Genomic DNA, 20241 nt, shown 5'->3' with positions numbered 1-20241 from the left:
TCAAGTGGCTACATAAGATTTGCTGTGTTTAACTCTCGTTTTGGGAAAACTGCTATGTTCTAACGCTCATATCAGAACTACATGGATGTAAACAAATTTGAAGCTTATGCAAGGAATTGCAAACCATTATTTTATATATGTGTGTGTGTGTGTTCGTATGTATATAAATGTTGCAGTTGAATTTTTTCTTTCCTTCGCTTCTTTGTTTTTGAGTGTCGATGCAAGAGAAAAATTGAAATCCAAAAATGAATACCCTTTTGCAGGATTTCACGCAAAATTCAACTCCTCAAAGCAACCCATTTACAAATGGCATCAATGATGTCACGAGTTACCTATACCATATTTGAAAACATTACCGGGAAAAATCGCAACTGTCAGCAATTATAACGCCTCTAAATAACTTGTTATAGGTAACCACTAGCACATTTAGAGCCAAAAACAACTAATACCTGATCAAACAGAGCATGCAGCCATGGTTTTGAAACTATCCAAAGTAAATTCCTAGAAAGGTGAAGGGGTGTGTTCAATAATGTCAAATACAAACTACTCTTGCTTGAGCATACCTAAACATCTCAAAACGCTATTACAACAGAAAATTTGGCCCAACTGGTGCAGAGAGCTTGTAATCATTATTTTTTTTTCCTGAGGATCCAATTGCTCCATGTTAAGAACAGAAGATTGTTGATGAGAAAAGAGACTTTTTACAACTAAACTTTGGTACATTCCTGACTATTGATTTACTGCAACAGGGATATTGAACTTCAAGATCGATTCTTCCTTCGGACATACTTTCTGATTAGGTCAGATGAAGCACTTTTACTGGGAGTAGGAAGTATGGGAGGGGCAAACTTCTTGCCACGCTGCCTAGGATAGGGGTGTACCATCGCCAGCTCACGGACACGGCGTACCAAAGACTTTGGTAAAGCTCGCATCTCCTTTTGCTCAACCTGTGTCAGCCAAACCATCTAGACAAGTTTAGTTTGCATGACAGTTTCACGTACCCAAAATATAAAAATATAAATAGATAGAAATCTAGCCTCTTTCTTCATTTTCTTTCCACAGCTAGCTCTTAAAAGATTTCTCCATTTGTCCTGTAGCGTGCACAAGTAGCAAAGAGAATTAGAAATTAAAACACAAAGACACCTGTTTAATTGAAATCCAGTTTCTCTCCGGTACAGCACAAAATGGAGAAAGCCAGTTAAAATCTGGACCATAGATAGCTTGTCAGGCCTTCATGGGCCTGTCCCCAATTCAGGGGGCCCTGCCCCTTTGGGCGGTTCAGATTGAAGAACTGGCCCTCTCCATTTTCTGTGCAAATGGAGAGCATACTATTCCCTTTGTTAGAGAACTGCAATGTACCCTGAGATCTATTGGCGTGCGATAAGCAGAAGACGAAAATAGGACCCTCTTAATATCTGTCCATCGTCCAACTCCATATTCAGAAATACCATCAACCAATGTCGTCACCTCAGAGAGCGTCCACATCCTTTGATGCTTCCTTCGATCATGCTTTCTAGATCTTTTTTTTGGTACATGGTCATCTTCAGACTCAGATGTAATAGGTTGCTCATCAGACTCAAGCGCCTGTGCAGAATAATACAGACAATTAAACTTCTGAAACCGTGGCATTACACAACTCAAAGAGGAAAAACACAGTACTACTGATAATCCTAGTTGTCTAAAGAAAGAAAAAATAATACACACTGATTTCTATGGTTTTTTTTTTCTTTTCCAGTCAATGAACATCACAACAGCTGTGCCCTTCAATGCAAAGCAAAGAACGCCATTACCCAGAGGGTAGATCCAAAAAACAAGTTTTGCAACCTAAGAAACAGGTTGCAACACATATCCTGAAATCAATGTATCAGTACCCCTGAAATCAATAGGTTTTAAAACTACAGAAATGCAGCAACACATTCTCTACAAAAGATGCAGAATATAATAGGTAACTCACAGGTAACGCAACACTATTTAACAAGCACAAAGGAATAATAGACTCACAGTCTAGTCCTCACATTCTCCAAGTCTACATGAAAAATACACAGCAATCTGCAGATGGCTATGAATAATCTCTCACATGTTTTAAGAGGGTGATCCAGAGACAACGGTGCCTCATGGACTACCTGTCATACTTAAATTTCACTGTTTATCAGACTAGTAACTTCTGATAAGGTAAATTAAAGCAAACAAGGAAAGAGAAACAACCATACAACTGGAGAGATGGGAAAAAAAAGACGGGAGTTTTCTTCTAAATAATTTAAATGTTGAAGGAATAAATATGTGCAGGGTTGAAACTTTTCCTACCAAAATTGATGCATGCTTCTTTGCAAGTTTTCTTTGAGTCCTAAATTCAGCCAGTGTCTGGTTTTCTGAAATTGAATCCTCCTCAGGCACTGATGACAATATCCCAGGACTCATATGATGATGTTCATTCTGACATCTGACCTTTGAGCGATCCTGCGTAGCAGTAACAGCAGAACAATTTTCCCTCTCGTTGGAATCTTTTGACTTCTTACCTGAAAATTCCTCAATATATCTCAAAGTAGGCTTACGCAGTCTTTTTTCCTTACAAAAAGCACCAAGTTTGGTTGCTTCAACAGAGAGCTTCTCATTTTCACCAGACACTATTTCCCTTACTAAAGACTTTTCATCATTATCTAACTCAAGATTTTGTAAATTGATTGAAGCAGGATAGACATTGCCTTCAACAGGTGTTCGATGTCTTTTTTTCCTCCTGAACCCACCATGAAATTCATGAGTTACTGCCTTGTCAATAGAATTATTCTTGCATTCAAATTCTTGAATAGTCACAGTTGACGATTCGGATATCCCAACAGCACCGTTACTACTGCCACTTAATCGTGGAGACTGACTTTCAGAACTTGAGTTTCCCAGATGTGATTTTTCACAAGGACCAAAACCCAGTTCAGAAGCTTTTCCTGTAAATCCAATATCTGCAATTGGAAGGAAAAAAAAAACATCAGAAAACAAAAGGAAAGAGAAAGCACACCGTAAATGTCACTATTAACCAGACAGTATAGACAAACTTTCACCTAAAAGATAATCATCACAGGGGCTTGCAAGACCATTTATTGCATGAATATCCTCCACTTCATCAACTTCGTCCAACAATCCGTCAAGAACCTACTAAATCACTATCTCATCAAAATTGCAATCACCACAAATAACTTAGCAGTAAATACATACAGCATTCCCTAAAACTGTCATATCAAGTAATATAGGGAAACGATGCGACCTAAAACTTAAAGGGAAGCTAATTTTCACAAAGAGAAGAAGAATGTACAGAATAACTCTGACATAATATAAATCTATCCATAAAGTTAAATACATACTCCAAATTCTAATTCATCGTATCTTCCACGAGGATGAGCAGAATGCAATCCACCTTATGAAGGGAAAAAAATATACAGGATTAGAATGATAACAGAAGTGATTCCAAAAATTTATTTGACAAAATGAAACCAAAAACCTTTGTAGAGTCACTCGAATTCAGTTACCAATAAATAATTTTGAATAAAATCATTTGGAATGCATTCTATCATCAAAGAAACAAGATTTCATTACATGCAAGTGTCAGATGTTAAAAACCCCTAATATAATCTTTTTCTTCTATTATATTTTGCTTTTTTCAGCAAGAGGATCTTCCTCAGGGGTGGAAGAATTTCAGTCTAGGGATCAAAGGTCAAGAAATCCACTAATACATGTCAAAACTGTTCATGACGATGTACACAAGGTGCTCCCCAGGCACTTGGGAAATTTCCTATACTTCAAATTAGAGGAATAAAAAATCCTACAACAAAAGGACTTGATATAATACTTTAACTAATAAGGGCGCTAGAAACAAGAATGGTAGCATTTAGTATTATTACCACTGTATGTATTAAGCCCAAAGTCATATCCACAGGAAAAATCTTCAATGTCCATGCACTTTCCTGCATTCTCCTTGCCACAGCATAAGACACCATCTACCGTAACATATTCACTTTTAGGTTCTGCTAGTAAATGCTCAATGGTTTCAGTTTCATCTTCTAATGCAGGAGCAAAAGAACCTTCTACTTTCACCTATGAAAAATTGAAAAATAGAAGGAAAAAAAATTATACCAGTGGCTATCCCAAACAAGGAACTAAAGGAGGACTAAATTTAATTACAGAGACCAAGCATCAACTGTTAATAAAAAATTAATGTTAAATAGTTGCAACAAGAATAGCAACTAAGATGCCTAGTATTTCAAGAAATTCAGAAAAGATGGCAAAGCCTATATGAAGAACTAGAGTCATGTACAGTGCACATAAGCATGATGATAAAAGCATTTCCTCGAAAAACTAATAAATCATCACCCTTTGGGATTTCATGTTGACGAACTTGTTACGCGAGTGTGCTTCATGATCCATTTCATATCATGCTTCCAACACAGATCCTATAATTTCACGCATTCATCAGTTTGGTTGTACCAAAAAGAACCCAGATAGACAAACTATACAGATTTCATTAATCAACAGAGTACATCAATATGACAACAGAAAGGATATAAGTAGCTATTCCAAGCTGCCAGAGATCGCCGTTCAATTAATACGTTCAGGCTCCTTCACATTTTGATTATTGTACACATAGCCTGTTCATGTCTACAAATTTGTACTAACTTATGAAACCATGCTAGTTATTGTAGCCACCTGGATTGCATTTCATACGGCAAAGAATATCAAATGGTTTGCAGTCACTCGAATTTGCAATTGCACGATCAATACTGAGGCATTAATGAACTTTAGTTCAAGATTATAGAATCACGGCAAGGGGGCCAATTGTATGGTTCAATATTGATTGCTGCATTATCACCAGCAGCCATGTTAGTGATTGGACATAGTAGGGAACGGCGCATGCCCTTGATGAACTTGCTTACATATGTTTTAGAATTTAAAAGAAAAACACACAAGGATAAACGAGTAGCCATCCAAATTAGGATCTGCATGATGCAGATTAATACCAGTCTAAAATAGAAAGGCAGATAAGAGACAGGCCTTGTAATTAAACGTTTTCTTGTCCAAAGAAAAGAGATTTCATATGTTTTGATCAGTTATTCAGAACGTGAAGGAAAAAAAAAAAACTATAAATAATTATAAAATGCAATCCAATGCAAAGCACCCTAAATACAAAAACAAAAAACAAAAAAACAAAAAAAGCGAAATCACAGGTTAAGCAGTAAACAGTATATAGCTGTATACTTCAGCTAAGCTCAAAAAAATAAAACATAAAAAGATGATGAAAAAAAATCTAGTGAAAGCAAAGTTTATCCGCAACTCTTGCTTCGTTTTCTCAGCAGCCAAACAGTAAGTAAAAAAGTAGATCAGAAAACGAGTTTAAAGTAGAAACAGTACCTCATTAATGAGTACGGAAGCCCTAATGAGCTGAAAGCTTGCCGATCTGCGATCTCAGAGAAGATAAAAATTGAAAAATCAAGATAAATGGAGATCTAGCAGAATCTAGAGAGCAGAGATCTGACCTGAGTGAGTGAAAGAGAGAGAGAGAGAGAGGTCAGAGAAATTCGTGCGAATGTTCGAAACCGAAGAGCCTCAAAACCGCCAAAAAGCGACACGAAATGGAGGAGATAGAGGGAAATATAAGTAAATGGATGAATGTGAAAAATGGGGGTGTTTCGTCATTTTCATTTAATTTCTCGCTCTGCTGCTCACAAAGAAAGAAAAACGCTTCAAGGTGCGTTTCAAGTCCGCCGTGACCTACACCGACACGTGGAGGACATTAAAATGGGGTTGTTGCGTTTGTGGTCATCCACGTTATGACTCTTTTGACGGCGTTATGAATTTGAACCCCACCGCCGGTGAACGCCATAATTTGTCTTTGAAAAGGTTACGCTGCGTGAGTTAGGTTAGTTTGTAAAAAGGGTATGTGAATTAGGCCAGTTGATTTAGACAAGACACTATACTGGTCTCGTATCAATGACTCATTATCTATAATTACACTTAGCAAAGTGTATCTAATTTGACATTTTTTTTATTTTTTGGACCTAAAAATCTGACATTAATTTGTGATGGAAAAAAGAGGTTTGACAGTTCATAAGGTAATCAAAAAAGACAGATTATACTTCCCACCATTACCTTTTACCCATAAAGCATGATAATTGATTCGCGAAAAGAGAAAATGAGGTTCGCTAAATTGGATGGATAGCAATAGTCAAGACCTCCCAGTCACAATACCCCTAACGATAGGCATTGGAAAATGATTTTAAAAAAACTTTTAGATGTGACAGGAGGGCAAATTTAGTTATGTCCACATGTGGTCAAGTTGCAGGCAGGGGCCTTAGTTGATCGATCCTGTCCTATTCCTACAAGAGCATATTGCTCTCCAGTTTTAATGCCACTTACCATAACAGTTGAAAATCAAATCTCTGTCCATTTCCGTCCCTAAAGAAGATAATAATATTTAGTAACTGTAAAATTAAAAACACTTGAAAGTTATTTGTTATTGGTCACATGATGGTAAGAGCGAGCCTGGAAATGGTATTTCATGAAGTCGATGCAGAGCAGCAGAATCATTTCTGCTTGCATCTATATATCCCTTTCTTTCTACAAACAAACTGATGGATTCACAAAACTCTTAACTTTCATTCTTCCTCAACCATGTTTCATTGTTTTTTGATTTACACAGAAGTCGGAAAATGACATCAGAAGCAAGGCATTGGTTACAGTTTTCCTTGCTTCCATTCTCCTGTAACTAGTAGCAGGATTCTAGATTTACCCGATTCGGTTGGAGTTTGTGACACAAAACCCTCTTCCGTCATCTGTCTCTCTGGAATTTCAAGTAATCATGATAACAAAGAGGAAGTTTACAACTTTTGAAATCTATGATTGTGCTGCTTGGTCTGCCACAGGATCACCATTGGCTGTCAAGCCTCGGATCTTAACATCGTAGTAAACTTCTTCGACTCTTCTTAGGTCATACTTCATACCTGCCACAGGTGACAAAGTATTTCATGCAAATGGAATGCAAAAGTAAAATGAAAAATTACGAGGCTTGCAAGGATTGTAACTTGAAAGGAAAAGAGAAACATTGAGAAGTAAAGTCACAATGAGTAGCATACCATCAAATGTCTTGCGCAAAAAGTCATTCCGAAGATTAAGCATGCGGAAGCCTGCATGAAGATCTGTCAAAAATTTCAGCACCTTTCTTGGGCAGTCATAGTCCCCAGCTGTCACTTGGTTAACCACATACCTCGGCTGCAGCAATGTATTGTATAATGAGCCTACTTCAATACAAAGCTATCAATTATTTTCATGACATGCGGAATGGCATGTCAATCAATGTGCTTGTGCTTTCACCTCATGAATTTTCTCAGTTGAAGCACAATGACATCCTTATCCGACCACAAAAAAGACATCCTTCTAGATATACATCTGTACCCAACTATATACCTATTCAAGTATAAACTTTTCATATTTTCTTATCAATTTAAATTTTTGCTGGTATTAAATTCAAGACAACAATCAAAACATTTTGAGGCAGTTTGAACAAGTACAAAAAAGCAAGCTATCACAATTGCTGAATACTACTTACCAATTCCTTGGACATGAAACAAATACCTGCAACAGCAGGAAAAAAAAAAATCACATCAGCGTCTAACTTAACCAAGAGAAACCAGCAGCGATAATAATCCATGCAAGTAAGCCTACTGGACTCCTCACAATGGTTTAGATATACACACCCTACAATTGACTCCCACACAATTTGAATGAGGTGCTGTTAAGGAGATTTAAAATTATATTATTTGCACCTTGGATAGAAGGTAATGAAACCATGAAATATATATCTAAGAATCAAAATCTTGTGCCTTTCCAGATTATCACAAAACAACATTGTATCAACAGATAACTTTTTTGACTTGTTTCACAGCAACATCACTCTTATGCAATCATGTATAAAGAAATCTTACAACACTCACCAACAAGATAGTCTTCAACATCCAGACCAAACTCTGAATCGTTCACTGCAAAATTGGAAATAACTCATATTAGAAACTAAAGATAATACACTGCAATTAAGACTAAATTATTTAAAGAAAAAAACATAACACATTATAAACAGTCATGGATCTCGTGGGTTGTAATTGACATCATTACATCACATGACCCTGCCTCAAGGTTTTTCAACTAAAATCAGATCATAGAAGATTTTGGTGTTTTGGTTACCATTGCTATTCGAATCTTTGTTTCTACATTGCATTAGACTCAGATTAAGATCAATCTGAAGCCTGATTGTTAAATCAATGGTTAAAAAGCATGATCATGGCTGCTCTTCTAATGATGAAAAAGTACCCCAACCCATTGGTTGAAATCTGATTGTCAATATTATTACGCATTTCATTTCACGAAATTGACACCTACATATATACACACCGTCTTGGCAAAATCACAATTCCAAAAAAAAAAAAAAAAAAAGCTCATATTAGACAAAAATACAAACATTTCACCATAAACAAACAATAACAGAGAGTAGAAACGTACACCCAAGTTTTTCCTTAGCTTCAGTGTGCAGCAAAAGAGCCCCTGTCTCTAACCAATGCATAAAAGCAAGCAGAGAAACCACAGTCTGTGTCTCCGTCTTCCAATCACCATGATATCTAAACACAAACCACATCAATCAAGCCAGTCCCAAAACCAAACCACAAATTAAAATTCCAACAATGCCCCTGTTTCACTTCACTAACCTATAGTATTGCCCAGGAGACTCGAGCACAATCTTAGCGAGTCGATTGTAGAGCTCCTTCAGCACACCAATCTGAGCCAAGGGCTTCTCCAAAACCTCTGCTTCAAATTAAAACCAGAAAATAAAAACAAACAAAATGTAATTTATCAAGGAAAATCCTTTTCTACATTTCACATGAAATGAAATTACCAGGAGTTGAACGAGACTGGTGGACTAAGAGAAGGCTCGAGTGAATGAGCCTTGTGGTGGACTCGATCTCCATAACCACAGTTCGAATGCGCTCGCGCAAGGTTCCAGACTCTTCGAGCTGCGCTCGGAAGTCCTCGAACTGCTTCTCCAGCAGGGGAGCCGCGTGAGCTTCACCGCCCGGCATGGATTCAGAGGAGTGAGTGGGGGAGAGCGAGCGAAACGTTTGGGCTCTGATGGACGGAGCTGAGGGAGGGATGAGGAATGTAAGACGACGAGGGAGGAAATTGGAGGGAAGGTTAGGGTTTAGGGAGCGGAAGAGCGTACAATAAACGTTTCGAAACGCTGATTTCATATTCATTACTCCTTTTTCGTTTCGTGGGTTTTTCTGTTGTTCATAGATACGTGTTGCGCGCGTAAAATGCGTGTATGTTGCTCAGTTTGGTGGCTGTAATTTTATTTTCTTTCAATTTGGTCACTGTATTTGGTTTTCTAAATAGTTTTACCTAGATAAAATCCAAATTTTCAGTTTGGGGAAAGTAATCTGTTTATTTTCGAATAAAAATGTTATTTTGAGATTGATTTGAAAAGAATGCAGCACAATCACACATGACATGAGTGAATCCCGGTAATACTTTGGGAACATCACATACATCAAGGCTCAAGATTCGACCTAAACATTGCTCTTAATTGACTTCACATTTACATAGTTGAGAGAAAGATTTCTCTTCAGGCTTTGGAGTTAGTTCACGTAATGAATAAGAGTGGAGTAATGAGTTAGAATTAGAATACATCCGGATTTTACTTCCCTAGATTAACAAAGAAAGAAAAAAAAAAAAAAAAGATCTCTCTTGAATAGGATATATAAAGTTTTACCTCTGCACAATGACAAGCACAACAAAATATATGTAACCCAAAACTGGTGTCATAAAACTTCAATGGCTGCAATTGTTAGCTCCCTTGCATCAAATAGGTTTAATCTTTAGGAAAATTTGGTAATGACTCATTAATATGATTCAAGCTCAAAATTTGAGAAAATATAAATATATATGTGGTGTCAAACTACTGAGCATGCATAGAGATCAAAGTAAACTGAACAGTTCCTTTTTTTGTACAAAATTAAGTAAATGTGTGGGCCCTCTATACTCATCTAGGCATGAGCATTTCTGCTTACAATGTTAGCCATCAATTTTCTGTTGTTAAAGAATTCTGCTTCACCTTCATCAGTGACTATGATACAAATTACAAGGGTGTTGAAATCAGACTTGTATGATCTATATACAAGAAAATCTGCAGAGAAAGGGGATATCCAGACCAACCTACTTCTTCTGAAAAGTCACCATCAGAAAGAAAGCCAGGACACGACTAAGCACGCCAATGACGATGAGGACGACCAGACAAAGAGTCCAATCATCAAGGTCATAGCTTCTTTTCATTAATTGATTGCAGCGAGTAATCAGCCACACCCCAGAGTACCTGATCAAGAAAGTATGAAATCAGCATCCCGATTCGCAACAGAATACAAAAGAAAACTTTGAACACTGGAATTTGTAACAATGTTGATTGTTCCACGGAACAAATTTGCATGCACGTGTGGATTGGTCACAACAAACCTTTCTGCATTTGCAATGAAAAAAGCCTCTAGTGCCCACTTCGTGTAGCAAAAGTTTGCTACACGCTTCGCTACTTCACTGTCTTTCACTTGGTTTGCAATGAGGGTCGAAACAACAGGAAGAAGCACGGACCACTGAAAACAGAAATGATTAGATTTAGAAGAAATATAAGTATTACATACATACATTCATGAGCATGTAATTAGTTTATCAGCTTGATATTCCGATATATACCAGTTGGGCAGGGCTAGGTTCAAGGTAGATGGCAATTGCATAAGCTATGCCGGTCACACAGTACACAAGGCAAAGCAAGACAATGTAATTGTCCTGAAAGGATGACCTTGGGTTATTAAAGAAATAGAACATGGATAGATAAACCAATGGTTTGATGATTGTATTGAAATGGTCCAGCGTATCTTTGGACAGAAAATGAGCCAGACTGCTGATCCCAGATGCACTCTCTCTCCAGTACTGTAATTTGTCCAGGGAAAAGGTTCTCAATGCTGCAATTTTGCATAGCAGTGCTGCAATAAGCAAAATTAATATTATATCAAATGAGCGAAGACACGGTGAGAAAATTGTCTAGTCTAAAACACTGCGACTTATAGTTATTGCAACATTTTATAACTTTGGCAAGGAAAACTGAGAGAAATAACACTTTCCAATCTCATCAGTTAAGGCTAAAGAAACCATGTTAGACTCAATATTAACATAGAAAGTTTGTTTCTAAACTTACAAACAGCAATGACAGTATAAGTATAGCCGTGGGCACCAAATGTTTCATCCTTCACTTTACCAAGAGTCCCTAAGATGGCTCCAGCCAGTAATAGAATCAGATAATCAGCAGCCAGCATTTGAGCATCTCGTAGTCGCTGCTTACCAACCCTGAGAGAAATTACCTATAAGAATTTCAGGTTAAAAACTAAAACGTCCTTGGACTTCAACAGCCAAAGAAGGAATATCAATTACACTTCTTCCAAATAAATTGTAGTTCAATCTTCAATAGGGGCCATCTTTACAGATATTTAGGCAACGCTCAAATGAGTACTAATATTAAGCTGAAAATTGATCAAAGAATGCCCTTTTTGACTCGAGAGTTTCCAAAATTACCAGAAAAACTGACAAACAAAAACAAGCCACCCAAAAGCAAGTTGCATATAAACAGATATGTAACCCTAGCAAACCCGGATAGGCTTCTGGGGATAGTACTGTACCTCCAATAATGTATCAACAACCAGTAGAGAGAATTTGGATTCTTATGCATGTTAAATAAAAATGAATAATGGATGCTATACCTCCCTAGGAAATATCTGTACTGCCGAACCACACCAGGAGTAATTCGGTCGGATAAATCGTTAGATGTGAAGAAGTTATGTTGTAGGTGATCTTTTTTCACCACAACATTAGACTTTACATCCTGCCACATATCTGCAGCAAAAGATTGATCTCGTTTCATTACAGGTTTCGGGCCAGCTGAGCTTGCAGCAATACCATCAAGATGATGCAGCATATCTGGAGGTACTGGGTACCCATTATGAAGCATCCACCTAACGGGAAGTTCTTCATGAGTCACACCTGAGCTTGGTTTTTCTATACCCTCCAAAATGTCAATGAAGTGGTCCGGAGGATTAACACGGTCTGGTACAACAATCCCAATGCCAGCAAAGTATTCTTCAACCTTCTTTACAGATCCATGATATACAGTAAGACCTCCTTTGGCTAGAAGAATGAAATCATCAAACATCCTGAATAAGGCATAGCTGTATGAACCGACCCCCAAAAAAAAAAAAAAGAGAGAAAAGGATCAAAACACTAACTCTAAGTCAATAAGATACAAAGATAACAGAAGAAAAAGCAACCAATAACGGCTTCTTATTCTTTAACCTGATAATTGATAATTAAATACTTTTCATCATGAACTTTCCAGAGAAAGAAATAGCAGTACTCAAGTTCAATGCTTTCTTGGGAAAATGCTAAAACAACTATATATTTTCTGACCACATGATGTGGCAGTTCATTGTTCTTAGGAACATGCTTAAGGGACTACATGATGTGGCAGTTAATGTATACTTATTACGTCAATTATTACGACCAGTTGTTATTAACACATCAACTACCAGACCACATGTTCAGAAATTCTGGTCGCTATATCTCATGCTTTTGGTCGTTTCCTGAAATTTTAGAGAGAGCATACCTTGGTTGGTGAACTACCATGGAGATGTTTACCCCTTCACGAGCTTCACGTCGAAGCGCTTTAAGAAGTAACTGGGAAGATGCACTGTCCAAACCAGTTGTAGGCTCATCCAAGATCAATAATGAAGGTTCCATGACCATCTCTAAGCCGACATTTACACGTTTCCTTTGACCTCCAGAGATTCCTCGCTTCTCCACGGTACCAACCAGGGAGTCTCTAACAGACTGTAGTCCCAAGGACTCAATAACTCTTTCAACAACCAGGACTTTATCAGGTTTTGGCATGTTTGCAGATAGCCTGCAGTATGAAGGGGCCCAGAAACAAAGATGTAATATAATCAAAATGAAGCCAACAAAAATTGCTGACCTCAATCAAATCAACACAAAAATTACACAGTATGTTTAAGAATTAATTGCGAAACATAATTGACAACAATAAATTTTTAGCTAGTATGGGATAAAAAGTTGTCATATGAATAAAGAGCAAATCATAAATGGTAGCCTCTTGACATGCATTCCGTACATGCCTGAGGCTTTTTATTTCCCGAGTGCATTGATTACCTTGTAACGGTAGCCTCATCATTAAGTTTTTTTGTAAAATGAGAAAAATTGTATGTGAAATAAGAACATAACATAGAGTATCAAGAGTCAGCCTCAGCCAGCATTTAGAAGTCTGATAAAGGATAAAATGAGAAACAACCAGGAAATATATCCCTTTTTATGATGAATCTTGGCTGGTCAGAATTCTTCAATAAAACAAATTCATAGATATGCTATGATGTAAATATGAGAAAATATGTGTTCTTCAAGCATGATGGAAGAAATAACCGATCAAGTGAACAAATAAAATGGGTCATACGGAAATCAGAATCTCATCTGTCATAAGAGTACACTGGTACCTAAGAATACTAAAAACATCTAGATATAAAAACACCATGTTTAAAATAGGTATCCTGTAACAGATTTTAATTAGTAAAAGAATTTAGTATTCTCAATATTGGGTTAGTAGGTTTTGACTATGGTATATGCTTAATTTGCATCATATATCTGCCATGAAAAAGAAATGAAGGTATACGACAGAATAAATCGCAAATGAAATTACAGACATGTATTAAAATGTGAGGATGTGTAATCCTCCACGACAAAATGATACTTACTAACTAGCAATAAAAAAACTCCACATATGTATAACTCTGTAGAAGGGAAATAATTCGAAAATGCAGTTAAACTGCTGCATGAAGTTGTAACATACATACCTGCACCTTGCACTAAATCGGAGATTCTCCTCCACGGTCAAGTTTCCATGCACAATATCATCTTGAGGCACAAAACCTATTATTTTCTTATATGAATGCATTGGTTCAGATTTTCCATTTATAAGAATTGAGCCCGTAACAGTGCATCCAGTTACTTTTCCTGCCAATGCAGAAAGAAAAGTTGTTTTCCCAGCTCCTGAAGGACCCATGACTGCTGAAACTCGACCAGGTAAAAGTTTCCCAGTGACACACCTCAGAAGAGTCTTTTCTTTTCCTTTCAGAGTGAGAGTTAAATCTTTGAAATCTACTTCAATCGTAGGACGGGTCTTCACATCAGTATCGGTAGCCATTTGGATTAGTCCTGTGAAGGTCAAGTTCTTGCTTTGTTGTTGCATAGCTTTCTCCTTCTCAAGTTGCCCATATGCATACTTGAAAATTTGACTGTGAGTATGCAGGTTTTTAACTTTTGGTGCTTGCTTTTTAATATTTTTATCCCCGATCTGTAGATCAAAACCTTCATTACTATTTGGATCATCCTCAAGGGATTGCATCATTTTCGTAAGGTCGCTTGGTTCCTTTTTCTTTCCTTTTGAAGCAGCTGCTGATGACTGCTCCCCGCTTAATGTACCTGGTATCTTAGGTGGTAACAAAGAGTCATCTGTACCAGGTTTAGCTTGGCCTAAAACCTTCAGTTGCTCTGATTTTGCAGATTTTTTGCGGGAAAATGTTCGGGACATCTGCTCATGCAATCCCGTTTTGCGCTTCTTGAGTCCATCTCTTGCAGACTTCCATCTTTCGCGTGCTTGTGCAGTTTCTCGTGCATGTCTTGCTGCAGATTCCCTGGACTTAGCTGCTCTTTTTTCCCGAATGGCAAGAACTTGATCAGAACAGTTATAAATTACGAGCAGAACAAGACTCAGTAAAACCTACAGAGGCAAGTGAACAGTATCTGATTGATCAATTAGCCCTACAAATATATATATATATAGAAGCATATATATTTAGAGAGAGAGAGAGAGAGCGAGAGAGGGAAAAAGAGAGAGAGAACGAGAGCATCCTACATCAAATACATCTATAAATTGTCTTGCACATGCAGAAGCATGTTCTGAAGAATCTGAACCTAAACTTGGGAGATTGCTTTACTCATGTCATGCAGTATGTCATTCCATTTTTTGGCCTTTTTTTTATTTTTTTGTTGTCAAAAGGAAAATTACAGGATTTTTTTAATGAATATGAGAAAATGTATTTAGAGAGTTTATTATTCAGACAAAACACACAGAGGTTTCAAAAATTAAACAAATCTTAAGAGAGTGAGATAGCAAGTATCAATTTTTATATTCTTCAATAAGGACTAAATCCAAATTGAAAACCACAAGGTTCACAACTAAAATTGATCCTCACCTGCTTAAACAATGAACTGCCCAAAACTAGCTTATGATTTTATTTTACAAAATTTGATCCAAGAATATGTAGGAAACACTTACAATAAGGATGATCCCATAAGCATGAATCTTCTGGTTTGCAGTACCACGACCACATGCAGTCAACTTCAAGCACGCTGCAAATGGTCAATTGAGATCAATAAAATATATCAAACCACAACCCTTCTCAGTCAAACGTAGAGTATGCGGCAGAAATCTTAGAGGAGCACAGATTTGTGAAAATGAAATGGTACAGGGCTAAGAGATATGGTCAACAGAAATATCATATGCTTTTACTAAGAGAATATGGTGCATGTAACCTATTTTATTGCATTCATCAGAAAATGGTACGCAACTCTTCCTGTATTTTGGTCAAGCACCTAATAGTGCAAAACTAAATATCATTAAACATATAATGACTTTGTGAGTAAAGAAACAGATTCATAACTTATATAAAAGGACAACTCCATATGCGAGCCCCTTTCCTCTTTATAATATTTGAGATTCTGAAACCTCAGTAGCAGAGAAAGGGAGCAAAGTTTGCTAATTCAAAGACACATCTTTAACCAACCAAACCAAGCTATATTCAAGAAAGTAAAAACTCCAAACTAACACCGAATGTCACGAATGGAGCAGGAACATAAGGAAAAAGGTAATGTCTATATTATTAAAAGGCTATAAATGGAAGGACTAAACATATAACAAAACTTACAGTTTTCAGCAGTTGAACCCATCCTGCAGTAATGCCTGAAATTGCATGAGAACACAATCTTAGTGAATACAGATGCTGAGCACAACTAGTTGCCTAATTCTTAGATCATGCAGCAACACCAAGATGGATTAGATTTATTTCCGAACGACTTTACCCTCAGGGTTATTTTTATCTTGCAGTAAGTAGCAATAAGTAGCAAGTCGCAATGGCCAAAATAGAAGAGTAGTACGATGCAAGCAAGTAAGAAAGTTATTTGAGTTCCGGGGATGAGAATCAATACCCACTACTGCAAATATTTTTATGTATAGGAGACGGACAGTATGATCCAGCTGAACAGAAAATATCAGTTTTACTGTCAACATCAGCCCAAATATCTGCGCCACCACAAGTATGATTTGGTTCTCCTGCGGGTACTTGGTAACTATATCTGCAAAATTGTATCCACCAATGAATACTAATGCATACTATAAGCCCATAGGAAACCTGAGATAGGAGAGGACAAAAAGGTTGTCAAGACTAGGATATCAACTCACGGGTCACATAATCCAGTCGTTTTGTTCAATCCTGCTCTGGGACAGAAAGAACCTAAAGGACAAGCTTCATTTTCAACAAAATTAAAACAAAACAAAAAGGTGTTAGATCATAGATCAATAAGTTGCCTACTTTCAAATCAGCTCAGGAGACTGAAATTATGTGGACTGAGAAAATTTGGCATACATTCCTGAAGTTATTTATATGTATACTTCTGATTGTATATCAAGAAAATCTTTTTCTGAACAAAAAGAATCATAAACTGCAATGTTCATGAATTTTATTTCACTTTGCTCAATATACAGACAGATACATTAACATTAAATGTTATAGACACAATATAATTTTGAACTCAAACAAAGATCACAAGAATGTGGCAAGATAACTATGCATGAACACTTCCAGCCCTCTCAAACAAGAAGAAAGAATTACTGAAAACCCTATCCTAGATCCAAATAAGCACAGAGCTTAAGAAAATGACAAAATAAAAAAGCAGCAGGAAAAAGTGAAGCATCAGCCCAAAAGAATTAATGACATGTTAAATAAATAAATTCATGAACATATATTAATAACAATAAAACTATTTGGACCACATTATAGACCACATCTCTACTAATGATAATGAGGGTGTCATCACATACTTACGTATCATGCACGTAATGCCCTCAGGGCAGAAGAACCCTGCACAACAAGGCTGACAATCCCGAGTTCTAGATGGTATGCTTGAAGCTTTGAGGTCAACGTTCTGGTTCTGGCCGAGACTACAGCCCCAACCAGGCTCACATCCGGAAACCCATGAGGTCAAATTGCAGTTCTTGTTTAGTTTTAAGTAGTTTGAACGTTTTATCCCACCCGCGGTGAAACTCTTGAAATAGGACCTTATTTCTGCTGCTGTACATAGTCTATTAGTGACATCTCCTGGTGATTGAATTACATCTTTCGTTAGGAACTTTACAGAGGTATAAGCTATATGAATACATTTAAAGACAAGTTCTCCAGGAGAAAAGATAACAAGAATGTAGCATGCCATCACATCATTAGAACGAATCAGGGTAGTACAAAACAAAGCATGGACATCACACCAACAGAACTAAGAGCCCCTTTCTCTATTATGGCATTGGCTTTATGTTACCATGCTAGAACACATATGCACTTACAATTAAGGGGGGAAAGACTAGCAATGAAAACACACCAAAGCAAATAATAATAAAAAATAGGGAATTGACTAAAGCTTGTACCACTTGTCTGCTTTATACAATCAGTCAAGAATCCCAGCTTTCCCGTAAAATTGAATGCTCCATTCCAATCATCATGTCTGAAAAGCCAAGAAAAAGAACATCTTAGGTTGAAAACAGGAATTTGTAGCAAAGAAACAAACTAAGGGCAATTGGGTTTTACTCACACATTCTTTATGCAGAAACCCATATCAGCTTTAAGGTCAGTGCTTAAAGTTTTAGTGATATTTGTAAGCCGGCTATAGATTAGCTGTGTAACCATAGGAAGCACAGCTGGGTTTTTGGTCCTGCTGTAATCATCTCCATTCACACACCGAGTGCGAGGCAATAAGTTAAAAAAAATTATAAGAAACAGAAAAGCATGGGGAACCCAACAGGCATTAATCCTCAATCCTCTCATTTCTAGCAGTTGGAACTCCCCACATCACACATTGTAGCAAAACCATCCAAGAATCCAACTTTCTAATAACACACTCAATGAATATTCTTTTTAATCGCATTCAAATTTGCAGGTGGTCCATGGAAAATTGACCATGGAGGCATTGATCATAATTGCCTGCAACACTCTCTAATGCTTCATCATATCAAGCATATCATGCAATGTTGTGACAAATTGTGAACCCACGTGGACCAGGAACACAAAATTGAGTAATGGGTTATCGAAAATGCCAATGGTATTGTGCAGTACACTAAAAGTTCTGGGTTTTTATGGACCAAGAAGAAAGAATGAAGCAAATGGGTAAGCTGGAAAGAAAAAATTGAATCTTTTTTTTTGGGTCGAAAGGAAAAAATTGAATCTTGAGAAGTGAAAGAAAGAAAAAACTATTGCAAGTTAGCGTGGGTGCGATGGAGGTTGAAGATGAACGTGGCAGAGGGCTCGAATGCAACCAGAGCTGAGAAACGGAAAAGATTTTTGGCCAAAGGGTCCGTGTGAATTCTGAAGGAGGCCCGGAATTTGGGCTGAGGAAATGGCGGGGAGAAATGTGTGGCCAGCGGCCACATTGAAGGTAGTCAAAACCACATGACTGTTTGTGCGTGAAATTTGTTCCGAGTCTTTCTGTTTGTGTCTGTGCCTCTTTAAACACTCGGCAAAATAGATGCTTATTAATTGACAACATTCATTTCTTACGTACATAGAAATAAAAAAAATAAAAAGTAATTAAAAAAGAGTGTTAAATGAACCCTAAAATTAACTGAGTATATCATATGATCTAAATATACCCTAATATTTTAATGAAAATGTAAAATTAACTAAGTCAGTGGCGATTCCAGGATTCAAAAGTCGGTTGGGCAAAACTTACATATTAAATTCGATGGTACGAGTGAATTTAATTAATAAACATAAAAAGATATACTTAGTCAGGGGGACATTAGGAGTGGGCGCGGTCCGGTTTGATCTGGTTTTTACCTCAAATCGGTACTATTTAACCGGTCCGGTTTAGACAAAAAAAAATTCAAAAACCGGTCGGTTCGGTTCTGACCAATTTCGATCTGGTTCTGATCGGTTCCAATTTTGAACCGGATTATTAATTTATTATTAATTTAATTATTTTTTAAAAAATAATAATTTTTTTATTTTTTTTATAAAAAAATCATAATAAATAACTTATTTTTTTGGCTTAAAAATTAACAAATAATCCAATTCATACATTTATAAACTTTTTGAAGTTGAACTTGGAAAAATAGTGATTATAAAATTTAAAATATGGCATTAGATTTTAAAAATTTGTAAAAATAAAAAATATATATGACCGGTCCGGTGCGGTGCTGTGGGGTGTAAAATCGAAACCAGAATCGATTGGAACCGGTTCAGTCCGATTTGTTGACTTTTTTGGTCAATCGATTTTTTTTCGATTTTTTTTCGATTTTTTTTCACTGATTCGAGTTCGGTGTTCCGGTTTTCCTGTCCCGATGCCCACCACTAGGGGACATAATGAGCATTACTCTCAAATGCATCTCTATTCATAAATAAAAGTTGAACAAATACAAAAACTAAAACTAAAACCAAAAGTAAATGCAACTTCTATATTCATTCTTGTAAAAGACTTTACTATTTCAATGAAATTGTCCCAATTAGATGAGTCAACGGATTCATCGTGACCTCAAAAAACTCATGCTTGATTTGCTAGATACCTAATGTTCTCGATTGTGGTCGTAAGTCGCAACCGATTGTCCATCACTTGTTGCTTTGATTGCTTATCTATCACTTTTTCAATATGAAGAGATGGGTTTTTCAAGCTAATCCACTTTTGCATAGCAAGATGATGTGATGAATTTAGCTTGCCTGCATGATATTGAAATACACATTGATTCCCACCAATTCTCTTCCATTTTTTATACCCATCAACAATAAAGGT

General features: G+C 36.9%; 3 protein-coding genes across 8 annotated transcripts; all 3 read right to left on the bottom strand.

Annotated features, from left to right (window-relative positions):
• LOC18772612 lies at nt 426-5697 on the bottom strand. Of its 5 annotated transcripts, none has more exons than XM_020567300.1 (11): nt 5520-5697; nt 5395-5440; nt 4693-4843; nt 4360-4439; nt 3894-4083; nt 3354-3406; nt 3054-3144; nt 2305-2954; nt 1360-1584; nt 1038-1091; nt 426-947 (listed from the first exon to the last, which is right to left on the bottom strand). In XM_020567300.1, exons 4-11 carry the CDS (start codon nt 4411-4413, stop codon nt 762-764), a joined length of 1503 nt encoding a protein of 500 aa, XP_020422889.1. In that variant the 5' UTR covers nt 4414-4439; nt 4693-4843; nt 5395-5440; nt 5520-5697; the 3' UTR covers nt 426-761. The 5 variants fall into 5 exon arrangements, with proteins under 5 accessions (XP_020422889.1, XP_020422886.1, XP_020422890.1 ...); XM_020567297.1 differs by having other exon boundaries at nt 3891-4083; nt 5520-5695; XM_020567301.1 differs by lacking the exon at nt 4693-4843.
• LOC18774704 (translin) lies at nt 6616-9360 on the bottom strand. 2 transcript variants are annotated; one of them, XM_007205596.2, is made up of 7 exons: nt 8927-9360; nt 8739-8835; nt 8536-8651; nt 7974-8018; nt 7589-7614; nt 7116-7251; nt 6616-6983 (listed from the first exon to the last, which is right to left on the bottom strand). In XM_007205596.2, exons 1-7 carry the CDS (start codon nt 9282-9284, stop codon nt 6877-6879), a joined length of 885 nt encoding a protein of 294 aa, XP_007205658.1. In that variant the 5' UTR covers nt 9285-9360; the 3' UTR covers nt 6616-6876. The 2 variants fall into 2 exon arrangements, with proteins under 2 accessions (XP_007205658.1, XP_020422891.1); XM_020567302.1 differs by having other exon boundaries at nt 6886-6983; nt 7116-7178; nt 8927-9352.
• LOC18772187 (putative white-brown complex homolog protein 30) lies at nt 9936-19155 on the bottom strand. Its single transcript, XM_007207753.2, has 14 exons — nt 18052-19155; nt 17888-17964; nt 17295-17567; nt 16652-16715; nt 16399-16545; nt 16119-16153; nt 15470-15543; nt 13986-14911; nt 12731-13027; nt 11832-12296; nt 11273-11421; nt 10771-11060; nt 10537-10670; nt 9936-10399 (listed from the first exon to the last, which is right to left on the bottom strand). The coding sequence occupies exons 1-14, from the start codon at nt 18282-18284 to the stop codon at nt 10243-10245; spliced, it is 3321 nt and encodes a 1106-aa protein (XP_007207815.1). The 5' UTR covers nt 18285-19155; the 3' UTR covers nt 9936-10242.

The sequence above is a fragment of the Prunus persica genome, chromosome G6 (assembly GCF_000346465.2).
Source record: "Prunus persica cultivar Lovell chromosome G6, Prunus_persica_NCBIv2, whole genome shotgun sequence".
In the NCBI taxonomy this organism is placed as follows: domain Eukaryota; kingdom Viridiplantae; phylum Streptophyta; class Magnoliopsida; order Rosales; family Rosaceae; genus Prunus; species Prunus persica.
This window is presented reverse-complemented; position numbering and strand designations above follow the sequence as displayed.

Excerpts from the sequence above, each read along its gene's own strand:
- LOC18772612 (XM_020567297.1), bottom strand. The coding sequence starts at position 4,413 with ATGGATCATGAAGCACACTCGCGTAACAAGTTCGTCAACATGAAATCC. Across the intron at positions 3,145-3,353 it reads ACGATGAATTAGAATTTGGA|GTTCTTGACGGATTGTTGGA; the intron begins GTATGTATTTAA and ends GTGATTTAGTAG. Across the intron at positions 948-1,037 it reads GAAAGAAAATGAAGAAAGAG|GTTGAGCAAAAGGAGATGCG; the intron begins GCTAGATTTCTA and ends TGGCTGACACAG.
- LOC18774704 (XM_007205596.2), bottom strand. The coding sequence starts at position 9,284 with ATGAATATGAAATCAGCGTTTCGAAACGTTTATTGTACGCTCTTCCGC. Across the intron at positions 7,615-7,973 it reads TGTTGAAGACTATCTTGTTG|GTATTTGTTTCATGTCCAAG; the intron begins GTGAGTGTTGTA and ends CTGCTGTTGCAG. Across the intron at positions 6,984-7,115 it reads TTTGCGCAAGACATTTGATG|GTATGAAGTATGACCTAAGA; the intron begins GTATGCTACTCA and ends CACCTGTGGCAG.
- LOC18772187 (XM_007207753.2), bottom strand. The coding sequence starts at position 18,284 with ATGAGAGGATTGAGGATTAATGCCTGTTGGGTTCCCCATGCTTTTCTG. Across the intron at positions 16,154-16,398 it reads AAAAATATTTGCAGTAGTGG|GCATTACTGCAGGATGGGTT; the intron begins GTATTGATTCTC and ends ATGCAATTTCAG. Across the intron at positions 10,400-10,536 it reads TTCATTGCAAATGCAGAAAG|GTACTCTGGGGTGTGGCTGA; the intron begins GTTTGTTGTGAC and ends TTTCTTGATCAG.